The sequence below is a fragment of the Trachemys scripta genome, chromosome 14 (assembly GCF_013100865.1).
Source record: "Trachemys scripta elegans isolate TJP31775 chromosome 14, CAS_Tse_1.0, whole genome shotgun sequence".
Lineage (NCBI taxonomy): Eukaryota > Metazoa > Chordata > Testudines > Emydidae > Trachemys > Trachemys scripta.
The window spans coordinates 24,992,639-25,014,254 of NC_048311.1; the positions used below are offsets into that span (position 1 = coordinate 24,992,639).

The window sequence follows — 21,616 nt, forward strand, 5'->3', positions numbered from 1 at the left end:
ATCAGTGCAAGTTAACATTGAAACTCTGGGTGCCAATGCTTTTTATTCATGTATACTAAACTGATAAATAAGGAATCCTGCAAAGATTGATAAATTGAGCAGGATATCAAAATAAAACTCCCCTTCTAAACTGGTCCACTAACAAATACAATCTCTACATAAAGTTGCATTTTCTGAGTTCCCTATAGAGGCAGAACAAAATGTAATGATTATTCACACACCAGAGAATACTGAACATTTATGCCTAATTGCAGTGAACTATACTAACTCCTAAATCAATGAGGAATTTAGCAGACTTACACCTGTTCTTAGTCTCTAGAACAACTGTAGGATTGCAATCAGAGGTAAACAGATTTCCAGGACATTTGGAAAATGGAATTAATGCCTGGTTGCCTATCTTTATTTATTCAACAACTGTTAAAGATTATCTGAACGTTGGCTAGAGGGAGCCCAACAGTTCACTCAGTTTTGTTTCCACGTTGGGGAAATAGTTAAAAATAAAGCATCTGTTAGGTTAGCCTCGTGTTCAGGATTAGATTGCTCCTGCACAGTTAAGTGGATTCAAAACCACAGGAGACATCTTTCCATTGATTACATCTGGGATGATTTTACAAAATTTCTCCATAGACCACAGTGGTACCTTTGAGGCCTTATTATATGTAGAAACAAAAGGAATAATTATATCTTGAGAGTTAACTTTAAAGCTTTGCTTATTTCAGGATTTGGAATGTTAACTACTTCAGTTGTTTTGAGCTATTCGTGATTTACAAGAGTTTAAGATGGTTAATGGGATACCACAGTACAAGTTTAAATTAAATTATAGTTTTATAACTCAGTGAAAATAAAGAAAATCATCTGCACAGGAGATAGATTCATAGATTCTAGGACTGGAAGGGACCTCGAGAGGTCATCGAGTCCAGTCCCCTGCCCGCATTGGGTGAATGCATTACCAGATCCTCTAAAGACTGGATGAACTTAAATGACTTTAATGGGACTGGGTTAGATACAGACTTTCACTAAGGCCCCCATCTCCAAGAGAGTTGGCTGGTATACCATAAACTAGTGGAGACTAGACTGGTATTGCTTATACCAGTGGGTAGACAGCTTATAGCAGGAAAAGAGTTCTTTTGTCCGGATAGCTTATACTAGTTTCCCCAAATGAAATCAACTATAGCAGCAAAGAACTTTTTTGCTGGTATAAACTGCATCTATACTAATGCTTTCTGCCAGTATAAATGTGTTGTAAAGAATAACACCCCTAACCAACATAATTACACTGGCTAAAAGCCCTGTTGTAGAACTGGCCTCCGAGTTTGGAGATCTTCACACACATGGAGTCTGTTTCTTTAGACAAGATTCTAGAAGCTTGTTTGAATGTTTCCACGTGGTGGACACATTGACAGCACAGTAGAGAATTTCAGAGCTCTTTAGCAAGAATCTTATTGGAAGAGCAGCATTACTGAGCTACTAAATGGGAACTGAGCCCTACCCTTTTTCTACCATAGATGATTGTCTCACAGGATTGTGTTTTTAGGGAGGGGCTCATCCATATAGTGACAGAGATCCTAATTTGTCTACAAATGCTTTGTTTAAACATCAAGGAAAACAAATGAGTTTGGGGATAATAAACATTAGAGCTCTGCTTTGGATCTTGGAAAGGTTCGAAAAATTTGCACTTCTACTGTGCCTTTAATGGGAGGATTTCAAAGCACTGCATCACCTATCAGCTTTAGGTGTGACACCCCCATACCTCCTTTGTGAAAAAAGTGGATACCTCAGTGTCACCACAAGAATTGCTAGGTCACACTGACTCCCATTCTAGATTTCCAAGAAGACCAACATTTACAAGTACACCGGACCCTCACTAGAACACGCGTCTATATAGCATGAATTTGCATATAACGCGATTGTGCCCATGGATCCCAAATTCAATTAATTTATTTAATTACAATTCATTTTAACGCAGTCTCTACTATAACATGGTCTCAAATCCCACGTTCTAGCAAGGGTCTGGTGTATTTCCTTACAGTTATCAAACAAAAAAAAAAATACTCCAAGAAATACACAAACCAAATGTTAGTGTAAAGCGAATTTAAGAAAATGGTGAAATAATTTTTCTACAACACAAGACTAGTGCCTTAGGAGCACTAGGCAAGTTACAGCAACTAGTATAATTTTGTTTATAAGGAGGAATTGACTGGAAGAGAGTCTAGTTTATCTAGTATCTAGATTTAATGTTTTTATATCGTACGCAGGTCAGCCACTTCCCTTCATGACAAGAATCTCCTCCAACTCCCAAAGTGCAGTGAAATGTGGACACTTCCTTACTGGGCAACCTTCTGTCTTGTATCCACAAGCATCTATAATTGTACCAAGTACAGGTATGCTCCACATTTACAGACTGCATTTCTTAAACAACTAGTTTGTTGGTCCCTTAAGTGGTCATTCAAGACAGGCCAATGCTCTACAGCAATTTTATTATGGCACATATGGCTTTTTTTTGCCCCTGGGAAGTGCTCATAATTATCCAATCTTGAATGGAGAGTTTGTTGCCATGTCGCAAGTTTCATTATGTGTTGAGAAAGTTCTGCTATTTATTTTGGTTCAGTGTAGGCAGAAACTGGGCCAATGAGAGAAAAGGTTACTTTTAAAGATTACGTACTCATCAAAAACGAACATATGGTTTTGACATCTACTGTGAAAGATCAGCTCAGACAACTATTCCTGTATGTAAAAGTTAAAAGCTATACTGTAGCACCGAGACAGATAGAAGAATTGATTTCCTGACCCGATATGCCATGCTAAAGGTGACCTTGAGATGCTTGTTCCTTAAGTCAATTGGGACTGGGAACATCACGCACAAGATTGCGCTGTTTCTCCTGTGGGAATGCTGCTGCTTTTTGTTCCCTAAAATCATGAATGTTGCAGTGATGATGATACTGGTTATCTCGAATATTGGGTTAGCAGGAAAATGTGCCACTTAAGAAAAAAAGAAAAAAGGTACTGTAGTGACAAGAGGGATTCAGATTGAAAGAGGGAGAATACATGAAAAATTTATATGCTGTATTCAGACTAAGTCGTATGTTCAAAAGTGAGGGTCGGGAGGTTTGAATCTTCAAATTTACACTTAGGAGAAACTTTCCTAGGCTATATCTACACCGGGCACCTTACAGCACACTACCCGCTCACTCCTGCCGATAAAATAAGTCCCCAACGAGGGATGGTAGCTTTATCAGCAGGACACCATCTCCCGCCAACATAGCGCTGTCCACCTGTCCATACTGGCACTTTGTCGGCAAAACTTGTCAGTCAGGGGCGTGTTTTTTTCCCCCCCACACCAATGACCCACAAAAGTTTTACTGACAAAAGTGCAGTGTAGACATAGCCTTAAGCTGAACAAATAGACCTCAAAATATAAATAAAAACAATGAATATGCCAGGCAGATGGGGGGGAGAGGGGCAGGGGGAAAAAAAACAAAACACACCACCAAGGAATGCACAGTAATAGCTTACAAGAAAACCCAGTTAGTTTTAGTTATCTGTTACACCAAGAGAATCCATAAATACTGTTCAAGAGTCTTACACTGGAAAACAAAGATATACTGTTCTTATAGTAGTTCTTTTATTATTAGAGCCAATATAGTTAAGATTGTAAAACAAACAGTTTCCAGGATAGGACACTGGGGCTCTGCTTAGGCACGCGCGCACGCACACACACACACACGGTATCTTGTGTTAAGGTTATTTTTTAACTGCGGAGCACAGAAGTCATACACCGAGGGCATGTCTACGCTACAGAACTTTGGTTGATGCAAGCTACGCCAGTGTAAAGCCACTGCAGTTAAGATATGGCTTGTGCATGTGCCTACTGAGTTCCTTGCACCAGCAGTGCACATACTCACCAGGAGTGCTGGTGTTGATGCACAATGTGGTGCAGCACGGGCGGATATCCCAGTGTGCAACTTGCCATTGTGCGGCCTCTTTTGGGAAATTCAGGCACTGTGTGGTTGGGCAGAAATGAGTGACGTAAGGGGGTCTGGGAGTGAAGGGTCAAGTTCTGATCATGCAACTTTCTCCATCCTATTATGCCATTTCTATCCCATAACATTTGTGCCTTTTGTAAAAGCCCCACAAACCCATGCAGTACTAGTCACTGTCCACCATCTCTGACAGAAGCAGGGAGTGCACATAGCTCTGCACTACTGTCATGAGCATTGCAAACACAAACGCACGATCCTCTGGTGTTGGCAGAGCCACAAAAAGAACCATAGCTGCCAACAACGTGATAATTTCATGGAGTACAGCTTGCTGTGGGACTTAGCAAAAACCAATTCAAGGTTGCTAGTGGTGTTCATGAAGCAGCTACAGATGGTTTAGTGTGGCTTCTGGACCTGAGAAACAAGTAGGATTGAATCATAAAGCAGGTTTGGGATGACAAGTAGAGGCTGCAGAACTTTTGAGTTGTGAAAGGCCACATTCCTGGATCTGTGGGCCGAGCTTACCCCAGCCTTCCAGCACAGGGACACCAGAATGAAAGCTGCACGGTCAGTTGAGAACTGAATGACAATCACACTGGGGAAGCCTGCAATGTTGGATTGCTGCTGATACATGGGAAATCATTTTGGAGTTGGAAAATTCACCATGAGGGGCTGATGTTATTCAAGTGTTCAATTTTGCGGTGCTTGTTGTACCTTTATAATTATTATGGTGTTTGTCACTGATCCCACGAGTTCTGTTGCCCTGTACAATAACTAACAGTGGGTGCTTTCAGTTGTGCTAGGCATTATGTTGTGAAATAAAAGATACATTATGTTCTCAAAAATAGATTTTATTGGGTACCAAAGCCAGTGCATAGAAATTATATGCAATTAAAAAAAACCCCTCAAATAATTAGTTCCTTTTAATTTATTTCAAAAACAAACACAGGGAAAGAACATTCAGGTCCATTTCAGCTACACAGACAACAATCATGGCTCCCTCAGGTCAGGATGTGAAGCTGTGGTTGTCCTTACTGTCTCCCAGTGTGGAGTGGCAGGGGTAGGGATGCAGCCCTGATGCCATGTGGAACATTGGAGAGCATGGGGGGGGGAGGGGTGTACAAGAATTTCATTTTAGCACCTCCCATTGACTGCAAAGGGAGGCAAGTCCAGGCTTGTTGATCCTGCAGGCCCCCCAGAGGGGTTGCAGGATCTGTGTTTTGTGCTGAAGAAGCCTCATTATGCCCTGGTGCATCTGCCTCTCCTTTTCCTGATGGGCCTATCTCCAGCCCACCCTTTCCTTCTCCATGGAGTCTCTTCTTTCTCTTCCTTATCTAGCTCAAGCATTCCACAGGTGTGGAGGGGGACCCCTGAAGGCCACAATGGCAGGAGCTACAGCTAACACACACAGAGGTGTCATTGTAATAGTCAAAATGGAAAGTGTACGTTTTGTTTCAGAACTCCCTTCCCTTGCTGCCCTCAGGTTTTAAACAAGACACGCTTATTGACACTGCTCGGGCACAGCTCCACGCTCCAATTCCAGCCATCGTGAGCATGGGCGGCCAGAGGGAAGAGAAATGAGGAGGGAATTGTTTGGTTGCATGAAACAATACAAGTATAGGGCAATGGCAGTGACTACGGGCACTATTTTCTACAGGCAGTGGTGATTTTAGCTGAACTGTCCTCTGAGGGTAACGAAAAGGCATAGAGAGCACAGTTGTGGCTGGTGACCTGAAACCACCCAAGCCTCTATGTTGCTAGCTGTCAACTGCAATGATGTCTGCCAAAGTCATCGCAGAGTGGAGTGGGACTGTGTCCTACCACAGAGGAAGAAATAAGGCAGTCATCCCCAGAAACCTGTAGGAGAGGATTGCAGAGCAGCTCCATGGAAGTGTCGTTGAGATCTTTCAGGACGATTCAAGGACATCCATGTGTACGTAAACAAACTGCTCCACGGGTCCCCTACCCTCTGCCTATCTCTAGTGGGGAATGAAAAGCAGATCACTCCACCTCTTTTTGTTGTACCACTACTTCTTCTAGTATGAGGAAAATAATAAGTCAATAGATGGACCTTGCTACATTGGGGTCAGGCACCATCAGTACTTTTAAAGATTGTAATGGGAAATGCATACACACATTTATCTTGCAGCAGGCTCCCCTGTGCTTGACGGCCTGGACTGTGGAGGAGTCTCAAACAGGTCCTGGCTTTCAGCATGGCTGGACTCCTCAGTCACAGGTTATGTATCCGCCTCCTCCTCCTGGCTGTTCATGCAGAGGTCTGTGTGTCCAGTTCCTTGGAGGTACCCACAGTGCTCTGTGGGGTGCTGGTGGGGTGTCCGCAAAGTATGGCATGCATGTCGTTTTAAAAGCAGCATGTCTGTGGCTCAGCACTGGATCGACTGCTAGCCTCGCAGCATGCCTGCCGTAGTTCCTTCACTGTAATGCAGCTCTGTTGCTGATCCCTGTTGTTCCCCTTCGCCCACATCCCCTATGCAATCTGCTTGCAGACGTCGATGTTTCTATGCCTGCCGTATAACTGTGCTTGCACAGCCTCTCCCCTCCCTGCCCCCCATGGGCCCAGGAAATCCATTACCTCCCATCTACTCCAGGCAGCAGCGCATCTAGAGTGTGTAAACGGCGTGGTCAGTTGCACCCAAGGGGAAGCTGCTAGCTGTGTTCACCAAGCTGGGCAATCAGGAAAAAGTATTACAAAATGGTGAAGGGTTTTTTAAGCGGGGGTGGGGGTGGCTTCCACTCTCTGCCGACCCTTGGGAAGCAGAGTTCACAATTGTGACCAGAGCCGTCAGCGTCAGGCATCGCGGGACAGTTGCTGGCGGACTGTTAGAGTTGACGTAAGTCACACAGTATCTACACGGACACTGCACGGCTCTCAGTACATTGAGCATAGTTCAGCGCTGTTTGAGAAGACAGTGTAACAGGGTGCTTACATTGGCCAGACACAAAATTTAAACGTAGGCACATGCAACTAGGCAGCTTACGTTGACCTAACTTTGTAGCGCAGACCAAGCCAAGTCATTCAGGTCCATCAGGTAAACACATGGACTTGAAAAGGAGTTGCAGGAGAGAATTTGTAACATGTTTATATGATCAACACTAACTGCTATTTTAGGGATTTTATAGCCCATTAGGAAAATGACACATAGGATTCCTGGTTTTCTTGATTTTTTGGTGTACTAGACCTTAGTGTTTATGAAAGTAATGGACTAATAATGCTAATTAGAAACAGACACTCTGCAGATTGGGCTGGGGAAGCTTCCCCCAGTTAGCTCTGCTGAAGGAAATCAATTTTGACATGAGACTCCCTTAGATCGGTTACCAGTCAATTGTATCAATCAAGGCAATGTGAAAGCATTGCAATATGTATAAAGTACATTTGAAGGCATCCAAGCTTTAAAATGAAGTACTCATCAAACTAAAATGGCCTTGGAGCAAAGGCAAACCAAGTCCTTTACATCTTCAATGTAGAATTCCACATGAGGACAAGCATCTTCATTTTACAGACAGGGAAAGTAATGAACGGGGGGGCAAGTGGCTTGGGCAATTCATACTAACATCTTCATCTTAAGGTTTATTACACACACACACTTTCGGCCTAAAGTATCTGACAGTCTTTTAAATAAAAAACAGAGTAACCTATTAGATTAGTGAAAGGACAGAACTCATGTGAAGTTTTTAATGTAAATTCTTGTTCATTTCCCATCAGACTGCCTTGTACACTGTGTTCTGTATTTCAAATGTGAATTATATAGAATTAAATAGTCCTATGTTAAGGGGAAGATTTTTTTTTTTTTTAAACTGTACCATGGACCACAATGAGTTTGGAAGACAGTATGAGGACTGTTGTAGCCAAGACACTACTTCACAATTCGATCTTTATTTTTCTGTAATCAGACCAGTGGCCCATCTAATTGTACACTCAACATTGTGTTGAACACTGGGTTACATCTAAAGCTGTAGTAAGAAACACATCGACAAGAAACCTGCCCATTTTGCAATATATTCTTGACTTCATCTAGTGATCAATGTAAGCTTTGAAACATGAAGTCAGAGCACCTTCTAGTTCTCATCTTAGCTAAGTAACTCTGTATGATGTTATTCACACAATAGTCCAATTTTGTAATCTTTTAGAGGTAAATATTTTTCAGTATTTAGTTTCATAGACCAAGTTACTTTAAGCCTCTGGTATTTCCTTTCATCCATTTTAAATGCGTTGCCTTTTTGTTTTACTTGGTGCCCTTCTGTTTTTGTATAACTAGAAACCCAAGTAGGAGGTCTGAATGGCCTTTTATAAAATAAATAAATAAATCCATGACTGACAGAGTCTGAGAAAATACACTGGCAGGAACAAACCAGCATTAGCAGGGGAATCGATTAAATGGAATTCCACATTTAGATACCAAGGTAATAGTTTTAAGGAACTAAACAGACTAGACAACCCAAGGGGGGGAAGGAAGAGTGATTTCCATTGTTCCATTCATTGTTTTATTTTTCTCTAAATAAAGGTACAAATAAAATTAAAAAAAAAAAAGTCAGTTCTGCATCAAGTTTAATGTTCATAATGTACCTGGCAGCTGTTTCTACTTCCCTCCATCTTTTCCCAGAATAAAAGAAAATAAATGAAATCCCTTCACCAAATAAAACCACCACACTGATCACTGTTTGAGATGTTATTGACTACCACACAGAATTATTTTAAAGGCAACAGAATTCAGAATGCTTCAAAACATGTATCAGCACAGAATTAGATTGCTTCCATTTGTCACATTCAACATTAGATATCATAAATAACACTGTTCACAAGTAGTATGAACTCTGAAGCCAACATAACATGGTCATAAAGTCTTCTTGAAATAAGCGAATGCTGAAAGTTAACCCAAGCCCACAATATGCTCACAATCTCCATTATAAAAATAGAGGCCTGCTGTTTTATATTTCCCTATGGCCTAATCTAAAATTCATTGCTACATGCGCCTCAATATCCCCAGATTACTGGAAATTGCAAAGTAAAGGCGTGTTAAGGTGGCAGAGCTCAAAATGAGAAAATAATGGGGATGGGGCTGGGAAAGACTAGATGACACTCATGTAATGCTGCAGCACATGTCTGAGCTGGGGAGCTTAACAAAACAAGTATATCAAAACAGGCATGGGCAATGTAGACAAGCTCTCTCCCCGCATGTCTACTTTAGGTTTGATTTCTTTGATCTTTCAATCTTTGCCTTTTGGTTTACTTGCTCAAAAGTAAAAAGTTATTGTAATTTTGCAAGAGACTGAGATGGTGTACCTCCTTGGGGGGGGGGGGGGGGGGGGAGAGGGGAATACACCAGAGGTCTCACACACTTGGGAGGCTCACTGTCATTCAAAACTTCACCTTCATTGTACCTGATGTTAGAATAAAGAAGCACCTGAAAACCCAAATACTTATGTAAGTACCTGGGTTCTATTGTTCCTTGAACTGACCCATTTTTGGAAGGGAGGGGACAAGAACAAGGAATGAGGCCAGCATTCTAATTCTGTCTGCTAATGGACATCTAATTGTTGTATGCAGTGTAGTTATACCTGTGCTGGTACCAGGAAATTAGAGACACAATAAGGGTGAGGTAATTTCTTTTATAGGGCCAACTTCTGTTGGCGAGGGAGACAAATTTTGGAGCCATGCAAAAGCTCTTCTTCAGGTCTGAGCAACTAGGGTGGCTTGAACACTTCAACATCTGTTGGTGAGAGGGAGAGAAGTTTTTAAGCCACCCTAATCGCTCCGACCTGAAGAAGAGCTTCTGCGTGGCTCCAAAATTTCGTCTCTTTCACCAACAGATGTGGATCCAATAAAAGATATTACCTCACCCTCCCGGTTTCTCTAAGAGACATCTAAAGAAGCCGGCAGGGATTGAAAATATCCCCATATACGTAAGGCTCCGCAACCACATCAGAGCACAAAAGACCACACTCTTTGCTTGTCCCTTGCCAACCCTTCTCCTCCTGCCACGCGTTCTGCAGCGTAAAGCAGCCAAAACAAACAGCTAGACATAATAATCCCAAAGCACCCTATACCCTACAGTCCCCACGGCCAGTCATTCCCGAGACCAGATCATTTCTAGGTTGGAAATTCCCCTGCCAGCGACTGCCCACGCAGGGAGAGCTGGCGGAGTCCAACCAAAGATGAACCTGTGACAAAGCATCCCACCGGATGCGTGACCCTTCACCCACTTAAAAGGGGAAGGGGGGGGGGGGAGATCTCATCCCTGCCTGCGATCTAGTGCCTTTTGGAGACACGCTGGCTCCTCATCTCTCCTGCCGGCCGGTGTATCCCGGCACAGCCCAGGGCCCGTTTCCCAGGAGGGAAGGGACTGGCTCCCCAGTGACAGATGCAGCCCATGGGGGGCTGGCGGCGCTTTGCATGCAGCTATGGGGGGGGGGTTCTAGCCCTGGAATTTTAACCCCTCCAAACACCCCCTGGTCCCCCCCAAAGGCTTAGCAATTGGCCCCCCGCCCCTGCTCCAGTATTTGGGGCTGGGGGAGGCAGGTATCAGACCCCCCCAGGAGGGGGCGCACAGACCCCAGGAGGGTGGGGCCGGGGGGATCCGGGCACCAGCCCCGGGGGCGGCGTGGGGAGCCCCGGGCCCCGCCTGCCGGCTGGGGGGGTCCCCCCGGGGATGGGCGCTCGGCCCCGGGCTCACCTCCGCAGCCTCTCCTGGAGCAGCCGCATGGGTCCTGGGCGCCGGGCGGGCGGGGGGTCGGGCCGGGGGGCTGCGGGCGGCTCCTGCGGCGGCGAGGGCCGGGGTCCGGGCCCTCATTGGCTTGCGAGCCCCGCGGCCCGGAGCGCCGGCCGGCAGCGGCGTGTGCGGGAGAGACGGAGCCGGCGGCACACGCGGGGGGAGGCGCTCGGGGCTGCCGCTTTATCCGGCCCCTCGGCCCGGGCTTCCCTCCGCCCCATCCCCGCCCACAGCGCCGGCGCCGTCCCGCCCCTGTCGGCGCCGGGCCAAGGAGGGAGCGAAGGCCGAGACGCGGCCCGGGCGGGGGGTCCATAGGGCTCCCCGCAGAGCCTCCCCGCGCAGAGGCTGAACCTGCCCGCGGCGCCTTCCGCGCTACAGTGGAAACCCCAGGCTGGCAGCCCGCGGGAGTCCCCGGCCGATGGGGAAAATCAGACCCCGTTTTAGTCCAACAGCCGGGGGGCGCTGCTGTGTAATAAGCACATCCTGGTAGCAAGCTGGATTTCTTTTTTCAGAATGAAAGAAGAAGAAGAAAACCCGTGTACTGGCTGACACGTGGGATTCCCTTCGTGTGTGACACACACACACACACACACACACACACACACTCTCTCTCTCTCTCTCTAAAAAGAAAGCCAGGCTGGACCTGAGCACAATTGTTTCTTAGGTGAGGAGAGAAGCAGGGGGGCTGGGACTAGAGGTACTGCAGCACCCCCGGCTTAAAGTGGTTTCCATCATATACAGGATTTAGTTTTGTTCAATGGTTCTCTGCACCCCCCACTATAAAAATGGTTTTAGTGCCGCTGGGGAGAAGGAAGACAGTAAAAGTGGAAAATGTAAGATAGGAGACGGTCAGGTGCTGGGCGAAGAGCCTAAACAGAATAGTTGTAAGGGTGGATGAAGGACTGGAAGGGGAAAGTAAGAGAGGAGAGCTAGGACAGACAGCTGAAAAAGAGGCCAGGGCTGAATCAGAAAGGATAGTGGTGTCAGTCCCTTTGTTTTAATTTAGTTGCCCCAGGAAGCAGTAAACTTAAGACGATGAATCTTCTTGACTCCAAGAACAATGTACTTGTCTATAAAAAGGTCAGATACCATCACCATAACAGAAACAATGGAGAGAAGATAGCATGGCCTCAGACATGGTGCGCCCAGAGCAGTTTGGCTTCTGTTCCCAGTTCTGCTACAGAGCTGCTGTGTGACACTGGGCAGATTGCTTCACTTTTCTGTACCTCTGTTTTCCCTCCCACTCTTTGTCTTGTCTATTGTGACGATAGCCTTTTCCAAGCAGGGATTGCCTCTAAATATGTTTGTACACTATTTAGTATGTTGGAAACAGTAGGCAGCGCTGTAACAGAAAACACAACATTCCATTTAAAACTTACCAAATACTATGAAGGGGGAAGACGTACCACCTCTCACAAGCTCCTGTCTTTCATTAAAGAATCTAAGGTCTTGTTTATGCTTGGGATTGCATGGAAAGTGACCAAGGCAAGCCACTGGTGTAGACACCTAAGCTATGATGCAGTTTATTCTACTTTCAAGCTGGAGTGAGCTGCAGTGGTGCAGATCACACCTTTCTCATTTACAGCAAGGGTTTTCATCAGGGCAGGTACACAAATCCTCAGTGTGGATGGTCAACACCTAAGCTTTCTTTAAAAAAAGGGGAAGGGAGAGGAATGGCAAGTTTATCCCTTGTAGTTGAAAAGAAAACCTTCAAATTGCCAAATGGGTTTAGCCACTGCAGATTAATTTTCCTGTGTTTGCAGACAGCCTAAAATAATTTCAAGATCTATGAGATTTTTAAAAATTAAGTTTTGGGTTCCTTTTATTGGCCTTCTGCTGCATGAGCACTGGGGATTCACATTTTCAAGTTTTTCTTTGGAATCATGAGGATTAGAAACTTACTTCTGTGTTTTAATGAAAAGCTGAGATGCTCAGAGAATAACCTGATTGCAGCATCTGGGGCTTTAAGAAAAGAAAAAAAAATCACAAGACTTGTGATAAAAATCGTAAGATTTTGTGATGTTGATGTTGAGTCAAATATGTATATTTCTTTTTGCAATGAAAGTAAGTTATTCAGCATTCACATTTAAGAGCCTGATCCTGAACAATACCATACTTAGCACTTACCACTCCCATGGAAATCACAGCTCTAGTTGCATTTCATGTATTAATGACTCAGACATTTTATTGTATTTTGTAAATATCAGAAGAGCTCAGACTTTTTTATGGTTTCAGGAGCTACAAATTAATTAAAAAAATTGGCAACAAGCACTAAACTGCAGAAACCAAATCCCCCAAGTCTTCCAAACACCACTATTTTTATTACACTCTTATACTTTGCAAATTAAAAAACCTAAGATGCTATTTCATTGCTTTATTACAAAGTGCTCCTGGCACTAGAAACATGTTGCCTCGCTTTAGCTAGGAGTGCATTTTTTCGATGTGTCAGGTTTGCTTAAACAAAATTGCCAATGGTTTCTTAAGGGATGAAACCCTAGCTGCTACAATGTCTTTGTCCACCTAGAAACAAAATGGCTGCATGCTGATGATGGATGGCCCAGGGGACTGCTAATAAGATACAGAAGCTTTCACCTCTAGGTTGGTGGATTGAATACACCTCTTCTCAACAATATTGGAAATTTGTTAGATGGGTGATATGAAATGAGCCTGATAGGAACTAGACTGAAACTAATAGGCAGGTATCCACACAGCAAACCAGCTGCTCATTGCCATGCTTAGTGGCAGGCTCATCACAGAGCACAACGAATGGATGGGCCACATGGAGTGACCTCTTTTTTTATTGCTATTTCAGGTTTGACACATGGGAGGAGCTGGAGGACATGCAAAGCTTGCACCGCCATTGTTCTGTGGATAGAGAAATTCATTCCCCCGAGCTGTTCATTAATCATTTTTCATGAGCTAAGTTCACACATATATAGCATTTCTTGTTTTTGGCACAGACATCAAGCACCATGGGGAGATTATACTAAACAGGGACAGAAAGATGGGATCTTTATGACAAGCTGCCATTTTCACTCTGCCTCACAGCACACGCAGAACCTACATATGATGGTTGGCATAGGCAAAACACACACCATGGCCAAGGCTAAATTGTAGTATCCCACAAGAAGTCCATGTAGACGTCCTACTAACAAAATTAAATCTCTCAGATAGAAGCTGAATCTCTTCTTGTCACGTTAACAACATAGGAATTATTGTCATTAGTATGTATGTCTGACATACGTGATCTACCCAGCCTTTTCATTTGTCAGATCAAGAGATTAACAAACATTTAGAATAAGGAACTGCAATTGTTTCTGGAGTGTGCTTTGGTAGTCACCAAACGCTTACACAATGATAGTTAATGTTTTCCTTACTGACTGGTTTACATTCCTGGATACTTGTCTGAGTCTTCAGTGGTCACTGGTACACAGCTAAGGTGGCCAGTTTCCTTCTGTGACTCTGGGAGCCATCATCCATTTTAACATAGCAGAGAATAGCTTAGGTCTTTTTATGAGGCAAGAGGAGACAAGTTTGACTGGTGGAACTCCTTTGCTCTCCAGGTATTGATGGGTTGGACTTATCAGGAGAGGTGGGATAAGTCAGGATGAAAAAAAGGAGCATTGGCATGCCAATAGAATCCAGCCTTCCAGTAGAGGAGGAGCTAGATGACTGCTCTGCAAGGAGGGAATAATTTAGCCTGTGGCTTAGCCAGACAAACCAGCAACACTGAAACTGTGCTGCTAACAAGAAGAGATAAAGCGAAGGATTCATGCGAATGGAAGGGAGTGTGGATAGTTGACCTTGGCTCTGGGTTTCTGTGAGTTTCTTGTTGGAAGCTGCTTTGCTGATAAGAAATTATGAATTCTTTGCTGTTGCTAGGGAAATGTTTGACCCATTAGGGGTTATGTGCTTTGTTTTGAGCTATCTATAAAAGAGATTTGTTAGAGTGTGCACTTTGGAGAAGTTTTGGAGTGGATTTCAATGAGCTAAAAGACTGACACCGAACTCCCCAGTGGCTCGGAGAAAGGCTGGTCACTAGAACTCTGCTGCTGACTACTTGATACATCTCAAACTTTGGGTAACTATATCTGGGGAGCTCTAGATGAGACTATTGCTATTTTAGATGAGTGCTTTATACTTAATAAAAACAAGGATTTGGGGGTGAAAGCACTCTTGTGTGTACCAATTTTTTATCAGCTAGAGGTGCTGTGTTCCCCACTGATTTATTTCCTGTCGCCACCTAGAAAACAGAGACTAGTTACCATGGTTTTGGGTTCAGAAAACCTCGGGTAACATAGTGACTTAAATCAGAGGGCCAAACCCTTTGTACTGGGATGCATTTAACCAAATGTAATAAGTACAATTCATACTGCATGATGTTTTACGTTGTATTCTGCCACAAGGAAGTCTCCACTAGTGGATAAAGAACTATCACTTCTTGGGTTTATAACAATACATACTATAATTAGCTCAACAGACTCTTCGTGAATCTGAATTTTCTACCCTCTCCTCCTCTCTTGCTGATTGCTTTCAGTCTTATCCTGCTATGAAGGAGACATTCGCTATTAACACCTCCCCCCATAGGAGACTGCTGATAGAAAAATAGTCACCATTTGTTGATTTGTGGTGTTGGATTCTTGCATGAGCAACAAATAGAGTTTGTGGAGTCAGAAACTCAGCTGTGGCCATGGAATGTTCAGCACATCAAGGGGTGGAAATGTGGGTTTTTTGCTCTCCCGAACATGGGCTCCTGTCTGCTGGCCTGTGCCCATAACACAGATGAGAAGAACCAGAACCCCCTATTCCCAATAGTGATTAGGACCTCTTAAAAATCCACAATTTTCCTAACAACTATCATCTTGTACATTCATATACTATAATTTAAATAACAAGACATTTGAAAGCCACCCCACTTTCCATGTAGAAATACAGCATTTCACAGATCAAATGCTCAGCTTGTTGGTTGTCTGGATGGTCATCAGGGCATTGATTATTTCTACAATCTGTATCATCTCTGGAGCTGGATGGTTCCCAGATAAATTGGGACAACTCAATAATCTGCCCTAATGTACAACATTATACAGATAAAGGGGCAGGTTGTAATATACTTACTCACACTGAGTGGTGTTTTACTCCACTTACACATGGTGAAAGGAGTTATTCAGTGTGAATAAAGATATCACAGTCTGGCCCAAGATACCAGTCAGTTCTCTCCTCTGCAGAGCAGAAAGGTCCTTCCAAGCCAGGGTTGATGGTCCTGACACTCCAGCATGGGAGAATGACCATGTAGAGAAGAAAGTAGCTGATGTAATGCATGAGAAAGCTGATAACTTCAGTTGTCAGTATGACGAGTCCTTAATTCTTCAGCCCATTAAGTGTAGTCTTTTCACAAGGTTCTGTAGCTTTTCTTGGCAATGTGCCATTCACTCAGAACAACTCATTCTCCTTGGCACCGATATTTGATCAATATTTTACCTTCTATATTGTCAAAAAAAAAGTACGGGATTTTCACATTTGTGCCAGCATCCATTATATAATTAATACACCTGCAAGTCCCTTTTCAGTAACAAAGCAGAACTAGTCTGGATTGGTAAAGCAGACACCTACATGTAAAGACTTCTCTCTCACTTCCTCCCAAACCTCAGATTTTTTTCCCTTTGGAAACACATCGATGATGAACCAGATTTTGCCATTCTTATTCACATTAAGGAATACCTTCCTTTGACATTGCAATGAAGGGAATACTTGGCAGAGTAAGGTCAATGGGTCTGATCTAAAGCCATGATCTATTGTCGATATAGACAATAGAAAGACTTCCCCCATTGAATCCAATGGGCTTTGGATCAGGCCTTCAGTAAATAAAGGTCACAGAATCTGGCCCTTCATATTTACAGATTTTAACATACATTGTTTCCTAACTGAAGGGAAAAAATTGCAGTTTCCTAATATATGATTAAGCCTGGCAGAGGTTTTATTCCAAGTGGGTATTGTCTAGTTTTAGGATGAGAAGCAGCTGAATTTATTTTTACATGATTGTATTTTTAAAATACAAAGATACCTAAAGTCCTTTTGTTATACTTTCTTTATAAAGAGAAATAACCAGAAAATAGATAAATAAAAATCTCAGGCCAGATTTTTCTCTCACGTCTAGTGATGTAAATCAAGAAGAATTCCATTGGAGTTTATGGAATCAAAATGGTGTAAGTGGGACTAGAAGCAGGTCTATTGTGTTTACATGACAAGTTATCTCTTGTTTAGTATTTGGACCAGACCCAGGATTTGCTTAGAGCTGAGGAGTCATTCATTTAAAATCACAGACCATGCTGACAGCATTATGCTAGTTATTTGTTAAAATGGTTTTCATTAGGTTGTTTGAATAATAAATTTGGAATCTGAGAACCTAAATATAGACTGAGATGCACGCTTTCAAACTTGAAATAAACATCTCAGTTCTTTTACTTTTGACAAATAGATTTTAGTAAAGAATAACTTAAAAATCCAGGTCTCCTCCAGCCTGCTGTTAGTGGCAAAAGTCATTGAGAAGTGAAGTGAAGCTATCATATATAAATCCAAATCCAAAGTAGAGGGTGGTGAAGCACTGGAATGGGTTACCTAGGGAGGTGGTAGAATCTCTATCCTTAAAGGTTTTTAAGGCCCGGCTTGACAAAGCCCTGATTGGGATGATTTAGTTGGTGTTGGTCCTGCCTTGAGCAGGGGGTTGGACCAGATGACCTCCTGAGGTCTCTTCCAACCCTAATCTTCTATGATTCTATGAATGTACTCACCGGTTGCTGTTTTTATCATGTGTGTTGGAAACTAGAACTAGAAATGTGGGATTTCTTTCATTAATGTTTAGGTTCAAACCTGAACCTAAACATGTGAATCTATGCACGAGCATAGAACATGTGAATCTATGCACGAGCCATCTTATTATTTGTATTATAGTAGCACCCAGAGGTCCCAAATGAGATCGGGGCCCCACTGTGCTAGGCTCTGTAGAAACACTTAAAAAGAGACAGTCCCTATCCCAAATTGCTTATTGACATATAGAATGAAGTCAGGGAGATTTGAAGGTGCACATCACCTTCCAGGACTGTCTCCATAGATATGTTTCAGAGTAGCAGCCGTGTTAGTCTGTATACAATCAACTCAGGATTGAATAAGGACTGGGAATGGCTGAGCCATTACAAACATTGAATCTATCTCCCCTTGTAAGTATTCTCACACTTCTTATCAAACTGTCTGTACTGGGCTATCTTGATTATCACTTCAAAAGTTTTTTTTCTCTTACTTAATTGGCCTCTCAGAGTTGGTAAGACAACTCCCACCTGTTTATGCTCTCTCTGTGTGTGTATATATATCTCCTCAATATATGTTTCACTGTATATGCATCCGAAGAAGTGGGCTGTAGTCCACGAAAGCTTATGCTCTAATAAATTTGTTAGTCTCTAAGGTGCCACAAGTACTCCTGTTCTTTTTCCATAGATATGTTTCATTGTGGAAAAGGCAGCTACCTGGCTTTAGGAACATGGCATTTCTTTTTCCAGTTGGTTCCTCTCATCTGTTTTCACTGGATTTGTATTAATTACCTGTACTGTGGTAGCACTGCGGAGTCGCAGTCATGGACTGGGATCCTATTATACAGGGTGCTATGCAAACTCAGAATGAACAGGAAGTTCCTGCTGACAATCTAAGTATTGTTTACCTTTAAAATAAAATATTACCAGCATTGGAAATGGGGAGGAAGGGGATGGGCAGGCAAAAGAACAGTCATGATGTAATCATCTAATGTCATTACTGATGAGGTAGCTCTCTCCACTCAGCCTACGGAACAATTTGTGGCACTCAACGGGGACCTGGGCACTGGGACAAAATAATAATCATACTTGATGCTTTTATAGTGCATGTCATCTGAATTAATTGATCCTCACAACATCCCTTAAGCAAGGTAGCAAAGTATTGTTACATGCAATTTACTGAAGAGCAAACTGAATCATTGAGAGGTTACGTCACTTGCCAAAGTTCGCGCAGTCAGCGGCAAAGAGATATCAAGAGACCAATTGCCTGTCTCACTGTTCTAACTAGTAGACAAACACTGAGTGACTCCCAGACAGATGCTACTACTATTAATAATGACACTTACCAGCACCTCTTATCTTTGCCATCTAGTTAAGTCTCACATCAGCCTTGCGAGGGTGGTATTAGCTAACCATCATCTTTCATAGATGAAGAAATGGGGGAAGAGGGAAAGAGAGGATAAGTTTTCAGAAAGGCTGAGGCCTGGCTTCCCTTTTTGTGGATGTAGCTCACACCTGGGGAATAAACCGGAGCAGAAATCTGAATACCTGTGCCTCACTGCCTGCCTGATTTGTACCCACAACTGGATCCAGGGGCCAGATCCTCAACTGGTTTAAATCAGTGTGGTTCTGTTGACTTCAGTTGGACTTCATTGACTTACACTAGCTGAGGACCTGACTCATGGTATAAATTCCAGGAATAACGGTTCCACCCACACGGTTCTTATTTGGAGGATTGGGACTTTAGACTGCAAAGTCTCTTCCTCAGGACTGAATCTTGAGGTTAGGGTGCACTTCTTACAACAAGATAAAATCATTCAACATAAACAGAAAATAAACAGACAAACTCCCTAGAGGAAAGTTCAGGCCAGTTGTATGATACCTGGGTGTGGATGGAGCAAAGCCATTGACTCTTTCTCTCTTACTTCTACAGCACTTTCCTCTGGTTACCTGAGGAAGGGCACGGAGAAGCTGATCAGGAGTTACCTGGTCAGTTTTTACTCACGAAAGCTTATGCCCAAATAAATCTGTTAGTCTTTAAGGTGCCACCAGACTCCTTGTTGTTTTTGTAGATACAGACTAACACGGCTACCCCCTGATACCTGGTCCCCCGTGAATTGGGAATTAGTTTCCTTGCACTCTGTGACTTCTGAATGCAAAAGATGCAGCTACATTTTTGGGGAATGCAACTTGCAGCCTCAGAACAGAGCCCACCCTTTGAAAATGTGCTTCTCAGTGACTTTCTCACAGCCCAAAGATAATCAGTACTGGAGATAGATCAGACTTCAAGAATCCCTGCCTCTGATTTTAACCACACCTCCTGAGTTTAGGCCACACCTTTCTCTTTCTTCTGTTTGTTTTAGCATGATCTCTCTCATAAAATATAATTTTATCTACAGTATATAGCATAAATATTTCAATCACCCTTACATTTAATGCTGGTCTCTGCAGTATTGCCAACTCTTGCCAATGTTAGCGTGAGTCTTGTGATATTTGGTATTTTTCTTAAACTCAGTTTTCATTACAAAACAAAACAAAACAAAACCCAGCACTAAGATTCAAGCCGTCTTGGTTTTGGATAAATGCTGGAAAATTTGAACCCCAATGGTACAAAAGCTAGATGGCAAATAAAAAAGACTCCAAAGGAATTGTTTTAAAATCTCATGATTTTTTAAGACAGCCTCATAATTTTGGGCCTGATTCATGAGTTCTGAATTCTTTGGATTGGCAATATTGTGTCTGTTGAATGTACTCTATATCCGTTTCATGATAATCCAAAGCACCAATATGATGGGATACTGTTACTGTGAATAATATATTTCTGGACATCTCAGGGTATGTCTACACTGCAATGTAAGCCCAGGGTAAGTAGAAGTCAAATCAGTAGCTCCCGGGTTTGTTAGGGCTTGAGCATCTACATTTATTTGTAACCCCAGGTTAGGAATAGTTGAACCCTTGGTCCCAACCTGGGGCTCCAGTGTCTACACTGCATTATGCAGGCCTGAGTCAAACCACCCATGTCTCAGATTTCCTGGCACCCTCCCAAAATGTGGCTGCTCTAGTCCTTTGTTCGTGGTATTGATGGGAAAACTTGACAGTTCACCAAACTTGACTGTCCAGAGAACAAAGAAAGTCAGCCTGGGGGATTGTGGGATATTAGTGGCTGACTGCCAGAGTATGTCTACACTGCAATAAAACGTCTGTGACTGGCTTGTGTGAGCTGACCCGGACTTGCAGGGCTCAGGCTGGGGGCTATAAAACTGCAGTGTGGACATTCAGGCTCCAGCTGTAGCCCAGGTTCTGGGAGCCCAGGAATGGGGAGGTTCCCAGAGCTTGGGCTCTAACCTGATCCCAAATGTCTACACTGCCATTTTATAGCCATGCAGCATGAGACCCAGAAGCCAAAGTCAGCTGACCCAGGCTGGCTAGCCACAGGTATTTTATGGCAATGTAGACATACCCCCAGAACATGAGTCCAGTGGGTCTACGTCTACACTGCAAATCAGTGACTCTGGTTCGGACCCTGCACCCTCGTGGAGTCTGGGGACACTGGGTCTGAACCCTGGGTTAGTGCAATGTGTGTGTAGATGGGAAGGGGGTTGGGCGTGAGCCCTAGTTTGCACCCTGGGTTTAGATTGCAGTGTAGACATACCCTTAGTGGTTTAGGTATAAAGATATTATGGGCCTAATCTTGAGTTGTTGTAAATTGGAAGAATTTACCTAGTCACTTGGTGGATCCTCAGTCACACGAAGACTTTAAATCAATATTGAATATCTTTCTAAAAGAGTTGCTATTGCTCAGAAAGAAGTTATGGATTAGATGCAGAAATTACTGAGTGAGGTTCAGTAGTCCATGGTATGCACAGTTTAGATGACTAATACTTTAGTCTAATCCAGGCTATTAGTCTCATTAAAGGGGAATAGTAGTCTGTGATGTGCAGAAGGTCAAACAAGATGATCTGGCGATCCCTTCTGGCCTTAAAATCTATTAAGTGGATTGATATCAATGGATCTTCACCCATTTACGTCAGTTGAGGGTCTGGGCCTATGAATCCTCCTTTAGAGTAGCCAGCGAGTAACTAGCCTACTGGTAAATAAGATCTCAAATGGA

The 21,616-nt window shown here is 43.3% G+C and overlaps 1 protein-coding gene across 5 annotated transcripts in view; it reads right to left on the reverse strand.

Moving 5' to 3' along the window:
- The window catches only part of MMD (monocyte to macrophage differentiation associated), a 68,817-nt gene that overhangs the window by 16,792 nt on the left and 30,409 nt on the right, over nucleotides 1–21,616 (reverse strand). Inside the window, exon 1 of one of the 5 annotated variants that reach the window (XM_034789650.1) lies at nucleotides 10,670–10,832. The exons of 2 other annotated variants lie outside the window; for them this stretch is intronic. In XM_034789650.1, the coding sequence (XP_034645541.1) occupies nucleotides 10,670–10,786 (117 nt within the window). In that variant the 5' untranslated portion in view covers nucleotides 10,787–10,832. Of the gene's footprint in view, nucleotides 1–9,554; nucleotides 9,631–10,669; nucleotides 10,833–21,616 lie in introns of those variants that run through there. 2 more of the 5 variants (XM_034789652.1, XM_034789654.1) reach the window with 2 other exon arrangements.